The following is a 19,871-nucleotide window of genomic DNA, read 5'->3' on the forward strand; positions in this document are numbered from 1 at the left end:
CTCTATTAGTTTGCTGGGCAAGTCTCAGGACCTGTTTCCCCTTCAGTCATAAATATTATTGATTACTGTGAATAAAGCTTGCAGCTGTTTTATGGAACAGGTCCATGGTCTTGATGCTCTAGATGTTCCTTTGTTTGCCCGTGGTTCAGTGCTAAAGATATAAACCTCACGGTGAGAAAACTGTCATATTCAGACATCTTTTCAGTTTCCAGCCTGTCTGAAAGTCCCTGCTTTACCAAGAGCAACTGCTTGAGCAGCTTTTGCCCAAAGTGGTGGCCCCACCAACGAGGTAGCAGGATGCTGCATTGAGGATCCAGCGATGGCAACATGCAAGTGTTAGTCACTTTCCCAGGTGCCAGTGCCATTTGAAGGCGAATTGGTTGGTCCCTCTGAGTAAAAGTACCAATGTACCATCACAGGGTCCTTGTCTGACTCAGGGCTCTAGTACTTGCACAACCTCGCAGAGCTTTATATGCGGGTTGACCTTGAATGGACTGCAAATCTGACAGCCTGTCTTCGGTCAAGTATGCTCTTGTCCTTTAAAGCATTGAACAAAGTTATGGTGTCGACCCTTTGCTTTTGTGGAATATTCAGATTTGAAGGTGTAAAGTGTTTCCACTCTTAAGGATTCACAAACCCGAACATTTTCCCAGACATCAGGGGCTCTGGCGGATTGAGGTATTTTGCATCAGTTCTGTTTTATTGGATTGGGATGTTTATTCCAAGTGCAAGCTCAGACACCCTGTTACATCGTTTTTAAGAACTACTACTGCCGTAGGTTTCTGGAAAGCCAACTTTTGAGATGGATTTTCAGAATCTGCTCTGTGGACAGATTCTGAGAGGCCAACTTATTCTGATGAACCAGGACAAACACTAATATCTAGCTAAACTCTATCTGGGTGGTGTGACAGAACAGCAAGGCTTGGAATGAGAGATGTGAAGAGTTCAGTTAAGCACACAAGGAGCACTTTTAATACTTCAAGTTAGGCAGAATGTATAAAAATACAGTTCTTTATTTAGGCCTTAAACAAACTGATCAATGAATAACCACGGGGCCCTCTGTACCTTAGTTCCATTGGAGGAAGACCGGCGGCATCAGGTTCAGCAGTCACTTGAGGTGCACGATTTTTGGTATGGCTAGGTGGTACGACGTCCTTTCATCGCGGGGTGTTTTTTCGTGGGTTTTTTTTACCGCAGATTTCTTTTTGAAAAAACGAATCGAATTTTTTGGGGGGGTTAAAAAATGTTATATAATTTGGGTGTGGGTATATGGGAATATAACAAAAAAATTAAAGGGGTTGGGGGGTAACCCCCCTCTACCCCCCCCCCAAATAAAAAAAAATTTGATTTGTTTTTCCGGCTAAAAAGATCAGCAGTAAAAAACCCGGCAAAAAACATCCTGCGATGAAATGACATGGAACCGGCTAGGTTGGGGTTCCAGGCTCCAATGGACTGGAAAATGGTGGATGCCAACCCTTCAAGGTCAGAAACAAAAACTGGTCCAGCAAGGTCCCTCTTTGTAGTGAAGAGTTGCAAATTCAGGATAATAATGCTCCTTCCATAAGGGGAGGATGGATCTAGAAAGTCCCAAGGCTTAACCCAGAACAGCCCAGCCACTGGTGCAGCGAAGAAGCCCAGGATGAAGTCTGGGTAGCCAACAGAAAGATTTCGTGACTCTACAAGTGCTTCTAATGACTGGATCTCTGAGCAGAGGTCGAGACTGGTTGTTCCCAGTGGTCCAGGTGTTGAAGCACCAATAAAGGTCTTCAGAAAATCTGTAGAGACAGGTCTTTGCTGGGCAAGTGAAGAAAGTGCTGCTGGTAAGCTTCGAACGACAGGGTCTGGGTCTTTTAACATGCTGATCTCCTTCTGTAGTGGTCTTGGTTCCAAAGATCTAAACAATGGACCAGGAGTCCCCATTCTATCCATAATCTGGGCTGTAGTCCCCTTCCCCGGCCCACCAATGGCAATGGTCTGCACCATTACATTTGGCATGGGCTGTCTATTGCTGTACAGCCTCTGGCCAGTGTATGTGCCCAGCAATAGGCACAATCTGGCTGAAATCGTGGGCAGACCTACCTCCCACATCAGGCCACGCACAGAACACTACTTTGGCCATGAAGGCTGACGCTTTCCATGGGAAAGGGCTACCAGCTTCCTGCACCCAGCTCTCCTATGGCTGCACAGGACCAACAAGACATATTGGTGGACATGGATGAGGAGGAAGACCCAGACACTCCAACAGCCAAAGCCTTTCACGAACGGCTGGCTGGCCTGGCTGAGTTTTTGGGGATCCCACAGCCACAAGTTGAACCAGAGGCGGGGGTATTGGCAGAAGTTCTTCTACTTGCACGTCCCGATCAGGCACCCCCCATCGGTCCTTTCTGAGGTTCAGGATCATGGGGTTATATCAATGCAAGGTTCTACCCTTTGGCCTGAATTCGGCCCCCAGCATCTTTACAAGACTGATGAACGCAGTGACTCCCTACTCTGGGTGCAGGGTCACCACATCTAGACGACTGGCTAGTCAGGGCAAGATCCCTGTGTGCAGTACAACACACGGCCTCTGCCCTCATGGGTAAACTACACGAGCTGGGATTTTCCCTCTATCTCAAGAAGTCCCAGTTGGCGCCCATGCAGAATCTAACCTTCCTGGGCCTGATCTGGAATACAAGCTCCAAGAGGATTTTCCCCTCGCCGGACAAGATCGCAGCCATCAAGAGGGCCACAGGGCATTTTGGCCATCACTGCTGCATGTCACGTAGCAGTGCTGCATACAAGACTCAAAATGAGGCAGCTACAACTGCACTTTGCAGCCTCCTGGAGTCGGGAGAGGGGTTCCCAGGCGGAGCAGGTCAGTATTCCACATCTCCGCCAGGAACTAGTCTAGTGGAGCACGGGCAACAACCTGCTGTTGTCAATCAGTACTTCAGGTCACCATCACCACGGATTCATCCCTAGAGGGCTGGGGAGCTACCTTGTGCATGGGGTTTTGTCCCGTCTGGAGCAGGTGGCACAGCTCCACCAGAATCTATTACGTCAACAAGCAGGGTGGCACCAGGTCCCCTCCCCTCTGCACTCCAGCAGTCCACATTTGGGAGTGGGCTCTGTAAAACATGCACCTGACAGCAATCCACCTCCCTGGGGAATCCAACCTATAGGCCGACAGGCTCAGCAGGCTGGGTGCAGACCACTACAAATGGCAGTTTAACGGGTCCTTCAGGGGATTTTAAACAGGTGGGGTCACCCTCAGGGTGATCTCTTCAACACCAGAATTTGCGTCCTGGCAGGGACAGGGCAGGGGCTCTCTGGGCGATGCAGATCCATTGGAACAACATGAACGCACTCCCTGGTACACAGGGTAATCTGCAAGATCAGGGAGGCTCAGCACCTCCGTATCATTCTGATAGCTCTGTGGTGGACAACAAGGCCATGGTTCTTGGAATCGGCCCCCAGTACACCTTCCGATGAGCCCTGCACACCTACTCTCAGCAGGCGGGTACAGTCATCCACCCGGCCCCCAAGAAGTTAGCCCTTGCAGCATGGTTCCTGAACAGGTCACACTGAGGCATCTGCATCAGGCTAACCTAGACATTAGGGGGCTAAGGTGGTTCTTAGAGTGCACCCTACAGCCTTACCTAAGGTTGTCTACTCTTTTCACCTAAATGAGGAGATGGTGCTACCAACATTCTTTGCAGACCCTAATATGATGCTCCGAGGGTATTGCACTGTCTGGATGTGTGGTGTGCGCTGAGATACTACCTGGACAGGACCAAGAGCTTCTGCAAATCAGATGCCCTCTTTGTCACCTTTGGTGGGTCAAGGCCTGGCTGTCAAGCCTCCAAGGCTTCCATAGCAAGGTGGATAGTTGGGGCCATCAAGGAGGCTTACGAGGAGCAGCACAAACCTATTCTGGCAAATATGCATGCCCACGCAATCCAAGCTAAAGCCATGGCGGTTGCTTTCCAGAGGCACATCCCATGGCAGGTTATCAGCAATGTGGCTACATGGGCTACACCCTCGGCCTTCTGCAACCACTACTGCTTGGATGCCGGTTTCAGGTCAGACGCGGCATTCGGTCAGGCTGTGTTAAGGAACTTGTTTTCTTAAGAAAGCACCTCTCCACCCTGGGGCTATATTCAGTACTCGCCCATACAATATGGAGGAAAGGGGACGGGACGTAGGAATAATTACCGTAGTGACTAACTTACTCCTAGTCCATAGTCCCCTTTCCTCCATACGTCCCACCGTCCTCCCCACCCCCCCACCAATGGGACTGGTGTCATTAGGCAATGTTAATATTGTTGACGGGTCAAAGGAGACTTGAGTGGCGCCAGTGGGTAAAGTCAAGGGGGGCACATGCTCCCAGGGTCGTGAGCCCGCTTGCATCTACATTTAAAGGGGAAGATGATTTTTCTGATGATAAACGGTTCTGTCTCCCGTCCCTAGTGAGAGGCGCCCATACAGTATGGAGGAAAGGGGACTTTGGACTATGGATAAGGAGTATGTTAGTCACTATGTGAGTAACCTATTTCACCATCATAGGTTGGCCAGATTTTGGAAAACCAGCTTAAAATCACCATATTCTGATGAACGGGGACAATCACAAATTTGTAGCCAAACTCTTGCTGGGTAGTGTGACGGAAAATCAAGGCTTAAACTTTGGAAGGCATGATATTGATGAAGGGTTCAGTTAAGCACAGAGTACTTTTAATAATTCAAGTTAGGCGGTATGTATAAAAATACATGTATTTATGTATGCCTTAGACAAACTATTATCAGTGAAAACCCACAGGTAGGTAGGTAACATTCACTATCATATACACATTCTCCAACATGGGGTCTTGCATGGATTCACATGCTCCTGAATATTCCCTGTTAGGCTGGGAATCCTCAGTAAAAGAAAAGAAAAAACAGTTTCACTTTTACTTACAAACTGTCTTTCTCCTATAAACCAATCGCTGAGCTCTTGGTCTTTCGCACGTTGAAGTGTTGGGAGTCTTTGTGTTTTGCTACAAGCGCTTTTCTATGTTTTTGTGTTTTTTACGTTTGAAAGATTTACATTTTTGTAAATGGATCCAGTGGGCTTTTTGTTTCTTTGACCGGCAAAAAGGGATCTGTTGTCGGCATCTTTCAATGCCCCTCAAGGACAAAAACTGTCGAGTTTCATTGAAGATTCCAGACGGCCATTGGTCCTTCACTGCGCACAGACCATGTTGAGGAAATGGACGGAGGTTCCCTCTTCAAGCTCTGCTCCAGCTGCAGATTGAGGAATGTGTTTGTGGAGGAAAAAAGTCCCAGTGCCTCTGTCTCCACCCGGATCACAAGGAAGGGAATTGTGAGATCTGCATTGGTTTCACTAAGCGCACGATCAAGGATCGGCCCAGTGGATTGGCGGCGTGGCTCAACGCCAAGGCCTCTACCCAGTCTGGCAAATAGGGGCATGCCTCACCTAGGACCGGCGGGTCGATGGAGCAGGCTTTTAAGTCCTTTGAGGGCGCTCCATTCGTGGGGGCCAAAGACAAGGCCAAGCACAGCAAGTCTCTTTCTGTTGGGGGTTGCTGTGCAAGTGGGTCCCGCGACGAGCAGGGTGCGCTCCTCTTCACCTTCTGCCTCCATCTCAAGTCATCGCTCCAGCTCCTCAAAGAAGAAATCGGCTAACCGGGGAAACTGCAGAAAAAGCTGGAGAAGACCAATGCGCATGGTAAGGTGTCTGACCTGCCCTTGAAGGCCCAGGTGGTCCAGGTGAAGTAGTCATCCTTGACGATTGAGCTGGTGGCTGCCGCCCTCACGAAGGCAAAAGGGGCTGACCTGGTCCAGGAGACCTGACGGGGCCCAGAGTGACCCTTCCTCCCAGGTGGGAGGCTTCGGCCAAACGGTGGAGAAAATGCTGGAGAAGAGGATCCTGGCCTGAGTCCCGAGTCCTGAGCCCGACCCTGACCCCTCAGGACACAAAAAAAGGGGGGTGGGAGGTGGAGGCATGTACCGCCCTGCAGGGCACAGATATTCTTCTGATGAAGTGGACCTGTTGTCTGTTCACAATGTCCTGGAGGACGTGGTGAATGACAACGATGGTGGAAATGCCGGGGGGGGTGACGGCAGCGGAAATGCCAACGAAGACGTGGGCCTAGCAAGCCAACCTGCCCCCACCCCAACACCTCCCAGGGACACATCGCTGGACATTCTTTCTACGCTCCACACGCTGGTGTCTGAGATTCAGAAGAGGATGCCGACACCCCAGGTCCTCCACCGGCGAAGAGGAAGTGGCAGCCTACGCCGCCTCAAACACCGCACATGCCCTCCACCCCCTAGGGATACGGGGGCAGACACAGCGACGAGTGACACAGATGATGATGGCAGCGTTTCCTCGCCACTGAGGGTTTCTCTCCTGGGCGAAGTGGGATCGTTTACGCCATGGTTCCCTGTGCATCTTGAGCTCTTCCAGCTGACGCCAGAAGAGACCAAGAAGGAAGGTTTCCTTTATAAACGCCGGAAGGCCAAGAGGAAGACCATTCTGGTGATGCCCCTCCTGGACAGCATTTGGGATGAGGGCCGGGTGCTGATGAGGAACCCCACCTCAGCCCTGGCAAAAAGAGACAGGATGGAGATGAAGTACCAGCTGCCGGTGTCTGCACCAAATGCCTATGGTCACAGCCCTCGCCAGACTTGGTGGTCTCGGCGGCTGCGAGGAAAAAATCTTCCAATCCCTCATCCTAAGCCTCTGTTCGACGCGGTGGGTAGAAAGGTGACCTACTTGACGACGGTCAAGGCTGCGAATGCGCTGGCGAGGAGCTGTGGTGTAAGATGGCCCCACTGCTGAAATTCCTCCCCGACGACGAACGGGTCGAGGCGCTGGAGATCCTCCAGGAGGGTGAGGTGGCATTGGACTATGCCATCAAGTGGCCCTGGACATCGTGGAAACGGGGGTTCCGACAGATGGTGAACGGTGTCTGCCTCCGTCATCGTGGCTGGTTGAAAGCCACCAACTTTCGGCAGGAAGTTCAGACAAGGGTCTTGGACATGCCCTTCAACAGAGACAATCTCTTTGGGAAGGCCGTCGACTAATCGCTGCACGCCATCAAGATCAACACTGACAGCAAGAGACCTCAGCACGCTTCAGCAACATCGTCCTTCCTTTCATGCCTCGGGAGGGAAATCCCGCAGGTCATCTAAGGGTTTCGGCGGGCATCATCTGCTTAATGCCAGCCCTCCTGTTCCATGACCCAGGAGGCCTACAGGGGTTGTTCCAAGACATTTGGAGGTGGCCACTGTCTTCGCCCACTGTCTTCACTCTCAAGGCGGCACGCCGGCCCCGAAGCAGGATTGAAATGGCCAGGACGTCGGGCCCCCACCCATGCACCTCGGTGGGAGGCAGGCTGGCTGGCTGGTTTCATCAGCAAGTGGGACAAGATCTCCACCGACTGATGGGCACACACTAGAAATTCCAGCAGAAGTGTCTGCAGATACCACTGGTGCCCCAGCAGGAGCAGCACATCCCTCAGCTGCTGCAGGAAGTACGGGCCATGTTAAGGAAAGGGGCAATCGAGCTGGTTCCAAAGCGACTCCGGGGTTCCGGAGTCTACTCCAGATACTTCTTGGTAAAAAAAAGAGGCCCATTCTCGACCTGCAGCATCTCAACAAGTAGCTGAAGTCCCATATATTCAGGATGGTCACGTTGCAGCATAAGCTCAGCCATTTTGAGGAAGGAGACTTCCTGATGTCGCTGAATCTGGAGGATGCGTACTTCCACGTCCCCATTCACGAGAAGCATCGGAGGTTCCTGTGCTTCGTCGGACAGGGAAAGCATTACCACTTCAGGGCCCTTCCCTTCAGACTGAAGTCCGCGCCCAGGGTGTTTTACGAAGTGCCTGGCACCAGTGGCGGTCCATCTGCATCTAAAAGGATACATGTGTACCCGTACCTCAGCGACTGGCTCATCCGTGCCAAGTCGAGGGAAGTTGCAGTCGAACACACGGAGAGGATCGTCCGGCTGCTGACGGATTTGGGGTTCTCCGTGAACTCTCCAAAGTCCTGCTGGATTCCATCACAGAATGTGCTGTTCCTGGTGTCCAGGGGGCTCAACACGGTCTCCTATCTGGCGGCCCCCTCTGAGAAGAGAATTGCGGCCATACTGGGCAAGGTGCCATAGCTGTTGGCACTGAAGACCGCCACAGTGTGGACCATCAAGTCGCTGCTCAGCATGATGTCGTTGTGTATTTACCTGATCAGACTATGCAGGTTGCGGAGGTGACCCCTTCAGGAATTCCTGGATGCTCGGTGGATCCGGAAGCTTCGCAGACAAGATTGTTCTAAATGAGGATTTCCGTTGAGCAATAAGGTGGTGGGGCGTGCGCTCCAACATCTTCGGGGGCACAGATTTTCAGAGCCCCTACATACCAGGGGATGGTCACCATGGACGCTTCCCTGGAAGGCAGGGGAGCCCACACCAGACGTTTCCATGCCAGAGGCCTGTGGCTACCGGAGTAGAGGGATCTCCACATCAATGTTCTGGAAATGCAAGCATGTTTCTTCTGCCCCTCAAGGCCAAGGGCTGAGAAGGCTCAGACAGCAGCTGAGTTTCAGCGGAAACCAGCACAGAAACCAAGACTCTGGTGGACTCCACTCCCAGCATGAACAGCTGCCCACTGCATGAGACCAAGGCATCCTGAGAGTGGTGAAATGAGGCCTCTGGGGACTGAGCGGTTTGAGACCCATGATTACCAACTTGTAATTATTGTGCCTTGTGGACCCTAGACCTCACTGTGCTAACTGGGTTTAAATGAAATTGGGCCCCAGTAATTATTTTAAAACTTTTGTCCTAAAATGCAAATTAAAATAATTTACAGGTGATCTAAGGAAACCGTGCAACTCTCAAACTGCATAATGTTAATCTAAGTTGTGGGGGAGATGCATACAGGATTCAACATTGAGGGGAACTGGGAGCTATTTAGCTCCTGCTTGTAGCCTTGAAGAGCTTGGTTAACTTGACACCAACAGCTACCAGGAACTACTTTTGGCTTCCAACTGATGCCAAACCAGCATGCCTAGGTGACCTTAACTTTGTTTGCTTTTAAAATCTTTAAATAAAAATGAGGAGCCATCTACATGACATATAAAGCATAAGGGGCGGGGTTCATGCATAATGGGTAGACACGTGCGTTTGAATCTTACGTGGAAGTTAGTTTTTTCAGAACACTATGTACTAGCTCTTCGTTCCCCAGTGGTAGCGCCTACTCGCTGGTTAATGCTGAATAACCAGGAGCTGCTTTTAGCTCCTTCTCATCCTATCTAAATTTCAACCCCTGACCTAGTAACATGAGGCAGTGAAAAGGAGTTGTTCCCATCCCCCATCTACTTGAGTGATTGAGCTAGACATAAAGAATGCAAAACCAATGCCTAAACCTTTTATCTGGGCTTTGCCTAAGCAATGCAGTAGAATCAGAAGTGATAAGTGTGACTGGGTCCAGTGGGACCCTCAAGCTCCACATTCTTTCGAAAAACTCAAGAATGTTAACTGCAAAATCCCAATCTTAATCATGTCGGGCTTCTCAAGATTCATATTACAGACTGATGTCTCTTTGATAGGCTTGGGTGCAGTACAGTCTCAGATGCATAAGAGGGAAGAGAAGCCCATCATGCGCAACAGCCGAAACCCTTCCTGAGCCAAGAAAGTACCCCATTATAGTGCCTGGCAATCAAGTGTGCCATCCAGAGTCTGAACTATTACCTCACCAATTGCCAGTTAAAACAGATCACTTATCTTGTCCCTTGGTGTGGATGGCCATGAAGCAAACCAACCCCAGAGTCTTGAGGTGGTTTTTGGCCATGCAGTCCTACTCTTTCTGAGCAGAACATCGGGCAGGGGCAAAACAAGCCAATGTCAAGTTTTTTTTTTCTTTTAGTTTCCTTTTTGGTCCACAGTATCCCCTGTGTATCAAATGGCTCTCAAGAAACAGTCTGAGAGATGGTTCAAGGGTTTTATTTGATTTTTCCAAAGCCCAAGGCCGTCCCTGGTTGTGGAGGGAGAGGAGGGGGAGGGGTGGTTGGGGGAGAAATGGTGGGGGGTAGGGTGGCGTGAGGGGTTGGTGGTAGATGTATGTTCGAGAGGGGAGAGTAATACTGAGAGAGTAGTTTAAGATCTAAGAGTGGAGGTAGACCTTAGAGGGAGATGAACCAGGGTTAGAGGAAACACCGGATTAATAGGAGGGAAGAGTAAGAAGAGAAAGGGAGAGTGACAGAGAGATATAGGGAGAGGAACATCAGAGCACATGAGGAACAGAGTGGGAGGTGAGCGGGGTGTCTGGAAGGCACAACCCTTAAACCACATCTTGGGGAGATTGTTGGATGGGAACCCTAGATTATTCCCGAGCTGGAGGCTAGGCAGATGAGGCATTTGCCTGGATAGATTTTTAGATGGTATGCATTACTGTATTCTAGAACCATTCTGGGGCTGTGGGAATTCTGGCTTAGTGTGGGATTGCCCATCCCTAGGTTGGAGAGCAAAGTTCCTTATCCAGTTGGAAATACAAATTAAAACACTTGAACCTCATTTGAGAGTTAGTGTCCTTGAGGCCATCTGTGACACAGCGAGATCATCAGCTCTTTCCATGTAGAAAGGAGTTTCACAATCTTAGCAGGAAGGAAACAACTCCTTATCACAATCTCAATTTAAGACTTCTGATCTAACAGCTGTAGTGGGCAACGTTTACTTCCTTTTACAGGTTTACAAAGCTATACTGTGTAGGTCCATTGGCTCGGTAGCATGCACACTTTTGGCGTTCTGTTATGCAAAACCTTTTTTTGTTGGGCTGGCTACCTGTAGTCTTCCCTAGCTGTTCCTTTACTTTTATGGGAGTGTTTCAAAAGATGAGAACTCTGAAGGAGGGAAGGAATTACCTTGATCCTATGTATAAGCACCAATGACCGTGATAGTGTTAGTGAAAAGTGGTTGTTAAAAAAAAAAAAATAATAATAATCCTCCTCCACAAATCTGTGCTTGTGATTCCAAAAGATGTGGCATGCCTTATCCTCCAGAGACAACATCAAATGTAACTAACAAGTTGTGCCAAACTGAAAAATACTTCACAAAAGTCTTAATCACTCCTGTTCTTTTGGACCATCTTTTTTTTCCCCCTCATATGTAAAGGCAGATCAGCAAATCTTACTTAAATGGGCCATGGATGTTAGGAATGTTATCAATAAAAAGTTATACATAAGTTGTAAAATACCAATTTCTGAGCAAAAGCTTTTTTGTCAGCCTATATCCCATTTTAAAATATCCATGTTATCTTGCTAATAAAAGTATGAAGAATTTTTCAGTTTGGCTCAACCAAGCTAGAGTCTTGGATGCACTTTTGAAATATTACATTCTATCGGATGTAATTTGTGATATTTTTATTTCTTAGGATTAATGCCATAAAAGAAATAACCGCCAGATGTCCTCTGGCCATGACAGAAGATCTCCTACAGGACCTTGCACTGTACAAAACTCACAAAGATAAGAGTAAGTGTGACACTTGGCATTTATTTTTGCATGTTTTGTGTGTATTATAGTTTTTGTCAAACTAGATAGCCTACTATGTTCCAAATATCAGTGGGGAAAACAGGAATACCACATCTGGACACAAACATGGAATAATTCATTCCGTCAAATAATTCTACTTCTTGAAGCAGCGGTCCTGTTTGTCAACAAATGTGTGAAAAAACGTATTTCTATTAATCTAACATTCACAACCCAACTTGTACGGACTATGAAAATGGAATTCCTTCATATCTAAATGCTATGGAAATCATTACAAGGATCCTGTATGCTTGCAAGGCAATTGCCCCAATGCTATTTTAGATAGAGCTTGGAAGCTCCTGTGACGTGGGGTATAATCGACAGTTTGATGTTGACAGCGTGACTCTGACCAAAATCTCATGACCTTCATCTTCTTGAAACCTTATTTTTGTTGTCTTGGGTTTCTAAGATTGTCTAGTATAAACCATATTTTCTTCATGAAGTAACCTGATAAACAATCAGAATGTGATTATATTGTTCATATTGTGGGATAAGTTACTGGGACAGCAGTTCTGGGAAGGGAAGCATATCAAGGAATTGAGTGACTTCTAGGAAGTGGGGTGGAAGGGCACCATTTGTGAAATGAGTAATATTCGGGCATTGCACATGCATAGGTTATGCATGGTTCATGAACAGTGAATTGGGAGACTGCAGGGCAAAAAAAGGGCAGAATTGGGGGTCAATGGAAGATCTGACAGCGAGTTAGATCACTTGGACCCCCATTTGACATCTGTGGAGCTGGATTAGAGCCCTTTTAAGAGTGTGAATCTACTTGTATTTTTAAAAAGTAGCCATCCATGCAGAACTTAAGCATGATTGGAGTGCTAACGCGACACTTTGTGCCCCTCTTTCTTTTCCATAGGTTACACCCCACACTGATAAAGCTGTTGGCTGTTTTGCTTTCTTTTCCCCAGTACAAAGCCAAGCACTTGTTTTTTTTTTAAATACTACAATAATTCCTTTTTGAGTACAATATACTCAAAAAGACTTCTCCCCCTGGCACACCCCCTGTTCTTTGTGCCTTCTTCTTTTTCAGACATCATCTTTCCTCTTCAGGGGGAGAAATGTGATGTTAAGGGCATGCACTTTTGTCAGAGTCTTATGAAGGATTCCGAGCAAAGTGTTTGAACTGGCTAAAGCTGGGTCTCGGGACTGTCTGGACCCAATACATACTTCAGCCAGGGTATGTCCTGTTTCTGTGCAGATTGTGAGGTGGCAGGTTGTCACTGAATGGATAGTCTTCACGTTTATGAAAATTACTGGTTCCTTCCCTTCTTGGGGTAGAACACCCTCTAAGCCCGCAGTCTACATATGTGTTAGTGGAGTTTTCCTGAAGTCCTACTGATAGTAAGACTTTAGTAAGCTATCGCAGTGGTCTGTAGATCCCCCAACTCTTAGTATCAGTCTGTACTGGCTCAGGACCTTGGTAGAGTGGCAGAGCAGTCGGGCGTATCATAAGGGAAGATGTGAGCTGTAGGTAAGTACACTGAACCCATTAAATAAAATGCATCAAAGAAACACTTGCACTTAAATGTATGATAATATATATATTTATTATATTTACACAATAGTCACTGTTAAATACTTAGCACCTTAGATCAACACACACAGGTAAACCTTTCAATACTTGCAAATAAGCAGTTCTTAGTTGATAGTTGCTGAATGCATACAATTGTTACAGGTGTTTGACAGTTATATCTATAATACTGCACACTTTCAAAATCATATGGCAATTGTATTTAGTCTGCATACACATCTAAAATAGTGATTTTTGGGGAGGGAAACACCTGTTTTGTGTTATCCTAGTAGAGCTTCAGGTTCTAGAGGCAGCACAGTAAGTCCTTTAAAGTCAAAAACGCAACCCTAGTTAAAGGTTAGTTTGTAGCAGGTTTAAAGTCTTGCAAAGCAGGCAGAAGAAATCAAAAGTCAATGTGGATACTTTCTAGTCTCTAGGGAAAAAGATACAAGGAGGCTTAACCAATGTTGGAGACCCTGAGAAAGGACTCTCTAAACGGATACAAGCAGCAGCTTGAGTCGGAGGTAAGTGGGGGTTGCCCTTGGCACCTCTTTGTGCACTCCGACGCGCTGGAGCAACTTTCTGGAATTGGGTAAGCAATACCTTTTTCCCCACAATACCTTAGGTTAGAAGAAACTGTTTGTGTTGGATGCTCCGCGATGTTGAAGATCTAGGCCCGACCTCTGGATTCCTTGGTCTAATGACTGAAGGCAGGACAATGGACAGGATCTCTCAGCAGAAGTCTCAAGGGAGCACCTGTGGCACGACTTTCAACAACTTCTTGGTTCACTCTGCGCCTTTTCTGTAGCACCAACAAAGGACGCGATTTGCCTGGCCAATCTTCTTCGCTTCCTGCAGTCCCGCACTCTGATGAGGGGGTCTATGCAAGTTGGATCAGATCTCTGCAGTGTCCCTACAGGTTCAGCAAAGATTTGGACTGATTCAGCCTTTCCACGACGATGCACTCGAAATGGGCAGCAGGTCTCCTGGTGGTATGCTTGCGCAGCTCTGGAAACTCCTAAAACCTCAGGAGATGGCTCAATTCAAGGTTCCTTGTTAGGACAGTTCTTCTGCAGTCCAACTACGGGCTTAGTAAAACCATTCAACTGAGGCAGTACAAGACTCCACTCTTAGTATAAGGCTGTACCACCTGAGTACATGGTAGCGCAAACAGAGCAGCCAGGCTTATTTTAGGAGGGAGAGAGGGCAGTAGAATCAGTAAAAATGAAATTGCAATACAAATGGTCCAAAGAAGGATTTATTTAAATGCAGGTAGGCCCAGATAAATCTAGGGGTAAAGAAGTACTTAACACAGTATATGAAATCCCAATATATAAACACAACACTGTACTTGAAGGTACACAGACCCAAGTATAGACCTTATTTGAAATACCTAAAAGTAGTTTTAGGAAAATCAAAACCTTTTCATACACATTCAGTATAGGTCACACCTATTCTTGGGGAGTAAAAACCAGTGGTTACTTTTCACAATTGCCTTCAGTAATGCAAAGGGCAGTAGATCCCATCAGTTGTACAATGACTCTCAGTACAAATCACATAACCAGTAAACTGGACAATATACTTTTTGTGAATAGTGGAACACTTATTCCGGGTGCAGTAAAAACCTAGAACTAGTTTTGTGATAACACACATGGTTGTACTAGGTGAGTAAAACGTATGGATGTAATATTCAATCACAGGTGCTTTTGAGATCAGTGAAACACAGATCGAGATGAGCAGTAACTATTGTAACTTATTTTTGGATGGCACACAGCTAACACAAGGTAAGTAAAACCCACATACTTTTTCAACCTCACATTGAAGGGGACAGTAAAACCCAATGTTACACTTTACTGAATGACTAACAACCTAATGCAGACCTATTCAGGACAGGCTATCAGCAAGTCAGGGGAGGCAAGACCCTGTTGGGGGACACTCACAATTATCCTCAAAGGACTAATCTGGTGATACCCACAGTTGGAGAGCACTCCTACAATTACCCTGCAGGAATAATCTGGTGAAACCAACACTTTACTTTTGGGAAGAAGCACAACCTAATCACAGGAGCGTAAAATCACATCTACTTTCTATAAAATGGCCAAACGGTTTCTAAGGAAAGAATGATGTTAACCATACTTTTGAGAATAGTGCATTACACATACAAGATAAGCAAGAATGTTTGTAACTGTTCACTCTTAGAGTTAGTTACCAACCAACTTTTTATACAAGTACTTTTAAACATTATTTTTTTATTTTAGGCAAAAGTCCCAATCCCTTCAAAAGACTTTCCCTGGTACTGGGAGCAATAGTGTTCTGTGGCAGAAGGGGGGTCTCTAGGACTAGTGACCAACAGACTGTGTCAGAATAGGTTTTTTAGTAGCGAAAGCCAGAGTTCCTTAGGAAAACTGGGCAAACAGGTGAGTACTTTACTTCTAGGGTTAGAAGAGGAACCAGGGGCTTCACAGAAGACACCCTAGCAGGATTCTAGCAGTGGGACTGGGTGCACTGGATGAGAGGCCTCCCCATCACAGAAAACAACCCACAGCTACACAGAAATCCTAAGAGGCTTAAGGTAAGTACATACTAAGTACATACCAAAGCCAACACAGTACCTCCGCATTTAAAAAGATTTTGCAGCATGAGAACTTCAGGATCTGCAGCCAAATACCCGGTCAGTGGATTCATTGCCGTGGTGACTGAAAACAAGACCTCGGAAGGAACTTTGCTGCAGGGATCGATGTGGAAGGCTCTAGGCAAGGTTTCCCTTGCGGCTGAATGCGGGTCTGCGGATTTGGTGCCTTTTCAAGGAGCACAGAAGAAGACAGAAAATTGCGGTTGAATTCTCATCGTTGCAAAGGTTCACCACTCTGTTGAGGGGACCTTTTAGACTCTATTCGTGTTTCTGGAGATCCACCAGGATGCTCACAAAGCTTCAGCGAGATTCTGAATTCAGAAGACTGTGCACCGCACAATGTCTTGAGGTCCCAGGGTATTGGGGTATTGCAGCAACGGAAGGTCGCAGGAACGCGTGGGATGGCTCAAAATGCAGGTCTTCAGTCTAGTGGGTCACACCACGCTCTGGGTCGGGGTCGTCGTTTTCAGAGTCCCCAGGTCGATTGAAATTAAGGGCTGCAGCAGGCTCGGGTTACACAGCAGGCTCTCCGGTCGCTTTTCCTTTGTCATCCTCTTCGGTTTAAGTTCCATTGGTCGACTACTCTTCAGCTTCCAGGTTTGCAGTATTTATCAGGAATTACAACACAACGTCTGCATTCTCTCCCTGCATTTTACCAGAAGGGGCGGTCTGGATGTCCAATCAGGACAGCCAGCCCCCCACTGGGATTTGTCTCCATTCAGGCAAGGCGTAAGACAAAGGGCTGTGGAGTGTTGGACTCCTACCTCGCCTCCTGCCCACACAGTCAGACTGGAGCCTGGGCGGGGAGTCCAGGGGACTCCCTCTGGAGATAAAAATCACACAAAGGAATTTCCCACCCTGCATGTCAGGGGATGGAACAAGAAACACAAAAATGGTGAAAAAAGACTGGGCCATTTTGGTAAAATGAGCACCCTTGGGTGCCTTTGCTGCAGCTGGGAACACAGCCCGCGGTAAAGGTGCACCAAATTAATACAAGGTATCTGTGCCACCAGCCATTGAATGTAAGCATGTCACTGTAACAGAATTGATAGTTTTAGTGTGAAAGGGAACACATTGTATCTTCCCAGCACTCCACATAAGGTGGGATGTGTTGGTTTCACTTAACAAAATGTAAAAGGGATACACAGATCCCTTCTACCTCTAGGTTAGCAAAAGAAAGTTAAAAGGGGAGCCCCTAGGGCAACCCAGCAACAAAAGGCACTTATTGCTAATAAGTTGTTAAAGAGGGTAACTTTAAAAAGACACTATGGAGAGTCTTAAAAATGGCACCCATAAAAAGAGTAAAAGATTATGTGAGTGTGGAAAAAGTTTCCCACTCAATGAGGTATTAAGGAAAAATACCCCACTAGTAAAGCAAAAGGTTCTGGGGTTGACCCAGGTCAGGAAGATTTACCAGTTCTGTTCAAATCTTACCTAACATTCCTCTTGGGACTGGTTGTTCTGACCATCCAAAGAGAAGGAGTCGTACTCTTCGCAGCGCCTCTGTCGTGCAGAATATGGGTTCAGGACAGCAGTGACCGCTTCAGTGTTGCAAAGGGTCTACAGGCTTCTCTGGTCGTCTTCTTCTGTTACTTCAGCTTCCAGTGGTCGACTTGCTTTTCACTCCAGAAGCCTCACCTTTTATACAGTTCCAGCACACACTTCTCTGCAATCTCTCAGCATTTTACAGAGAGGGGCGTTTGGCTGTCCAGTCAGGACATACAGACCCCTTGTTGAGAGCTGGTCCTTGTCAGGCATTCTGGCAAAGGACAGCAGGGTGGAAGACTCCTACCTACGTCCTGCGTGCCCAGACACTCTGGAGCCTAGGCAGGGATACCCAAGGGTTCCCGCCAAAGGTAAAACCCCCACACTGACCTCCCCCTCCCGGAATGATACAAGAAGGGCTAATGTTAGGGAGAATTTTCATAAATGTTTTCATAAATAAAGGTGTCTTAAATTGTTTATTAGTGGCGCGCGAGATGGCTTTGATCTGATTAAGTGTAGGTGGCATTGGATTGACATTACTTCGGGTTGCTTTAGTGCGTGATCTTAAGCGATGGAGTCTAGTAGTACCCTGAATGGGGTAGGAGGTTAGGACATCTATGTTATAAGGTACGTATTTTGGAGCCATCATAGAAGTGATAGTCTTGGACTCATTATTCTTAGGGCATAAAATAGCGCTTAGAGTATTAGTGTGGTTCTGGATGGTCGAGAACGGTGGGGTGGAGGGTAAGAAAGGAGTGGGACACGATAGCTGATGTCACTATCAGCCATGTCTAGAAAGGCCATTAACCTGTGTGAAAGAAACTACCTATGCAGGGTAGGCAGTCTATAACAATATGCAATGGGAACAAAATGCGTAATAAGAGACCTAACATTGCTATATATTCCATGTGAGTATAGCTATAACTTATAGCTATACTCACATGGAATACATAGCAATGTTAGGTCATTATAACAGTGCAACAGTACAGACGTCAAAGTAACTGCCTATGTCCGGGACGAAGTATACTTAAACAAGACAAGGATTACATTTGATCTAAGACCTAGCATACCAATCTAGGGGAGGTATGGTGGGATTACAGCACCTTATCCAATACATTACATATTTAACCAAAGGAGATAGTGCAAGTTAAGGTTGCAGACATAATAATTGGCATAATACTTAGCTATCCAGTGTAGAGATTAGCATAATGCTATTCAAATAATTTGCATATCAGCTGAGGGAGACAATGCAAATTAAATTATACAAACTAACATAATTCAAAACAAGTCTGTAGCATCGAAATGGGCACAGTAATATCCATAGCGGTATAGGTTAAATTGGCACGCTACCAATAGCATCAGGCAAATTACATTCAATATTTAGCAATTATAATGAAAGTAGATGTAGTTTGATATTAAATCAGTCTTCAGATAAATTGCTCGATGTTCATAAAGTCCGCATTGTAATGTTAAACGCTAAAGTCAAATGAGTACAGAATAAGCAGCAGACAGTGCTATGGCCTCGACCACAAGAAAACAGCGGGTTGTGAGCCCGGCACAATTTTTGTATTAACTCATAGCAATTTTAGATTAACGGCCATGAATGGGCAGAGCCAACCTCATGGGAGACTCCGAAGTCAACGGGCAGCATAGTAGTTACCAATGGTCCGTAATTAGCCATTTCCAGCCATGCCAATTTGAATACGATTGACGATGCGGTTCGCATAAACAGGGGGATCGTACAAACGCACATTGTAGGGAGGCGGCTAATGGGATTGTACACGTAGATAAAAGAAAACGGGGTGCTAACAGGGCCTTTTGCCTGGCCTTATTCCGCCGCTGGCTTCCACCTACCGGTGTTGCAGATTGGCCCAAATGCGGGATGGTTGCTTAGCAACCATATGCAGCCTACCTCTGGGGCTGCGTCGCGCCGGCCATTTTGGGTCAGGCACCGCCGATAAGCAACAAAGCGCACCTTGGATGAGGCTATGTCGGCCTCCAGAAGATCAGGAGGTATGTGATAACAGCAGATCAGATATCGGGGTGACCCACGGACACTAAGAAGTGAAGGAATAAAAGTGACTAGATTGGGGATCTCTTTGGCGAAGTAGCGTTGGGTTGTGCAGGGTCAGGCTCTCAATGCAGCTCTGATCCTCTAGGATAGCGGGGGAGGGAGAAGGGCCCCTGCCCTCTCGACCTCGCTGGACGGTGATGAATGAGGGCTCTCTACAAGCAGGGCCTTTTTCCATCGCCGGCTTCCACCTACCCTTGTTGCGCATTGGCCCAAATGCGGGAGGGTTGCTTAGCAACACGATGCAGCCTCAACTCTGGGACCGCGTCGCACTGGCCATTTTGGATCGGGCACCTCCTATAAGCAACAAAGCACATTTTGGATGAGGCTATGTCAGCTGCCAGAAAATCAAGACGTCTGTGATAACAGCAGATAACAGTTATTTGCGAGATCCCCAAATCTATCAGGCCCATCTTCCTTGCCAATTCCAAAATCTTTGATTTCTCTGAAAAGTTAAGAAATCTTGCCAAAATTGATCTTGGACCTCTGCAGTTTCCTCCCGCTCTATGGGGTCTGTCGATGGTAGGTTAATTGGTGTTTACTTCATTAAAGAGCTTACTGACCACTGCATTTCTAGCTTGAATGATGTCGCTCTGGGTTTCTTCTT

The 19,871-nt window shown here is 47.0% G+C and overlaps 1 protein-coding gene across 1 annotated transcript in view; it reads left to right on the plus strand.

Annotated features, from left to right (window-relative positions):
- Positions 1 to 19,871, plus strand: part of SDAD1 (SDA1 domain containing 1) — a 551,728-nt gene that overhangs the window by 358,693 nt on the left and 173,164 nt on the right. The window contains exon 15 of the mRNA XM_069626295.1: positions 11,406 to 11,503. Within this exon, the coding sequence (XP_069482396.1) occupies positions 11,406 to 11,503 (98 nt within the window). The remainder of the gene's footprint in view (positions 1 to 11,405; positions 11,504 to 19,871) is intronic.

Source organism: Ambystoma mexicanum, chromosome 6p (assembly GCF_040938575.1).
Source record: "Ambystoma mexicanum isolate Mex_15411 chromosome 6p, UKY_AmexF1_1, whole genome shotgun sequence".
NCBI classification, from domain to species: domain Eukaryota; kingdom Metazoa; phylum Chordata; class Amphibia; order Caudata; family Ambystomatidae; genus Ambystoma; species Ambystoma mexicanum.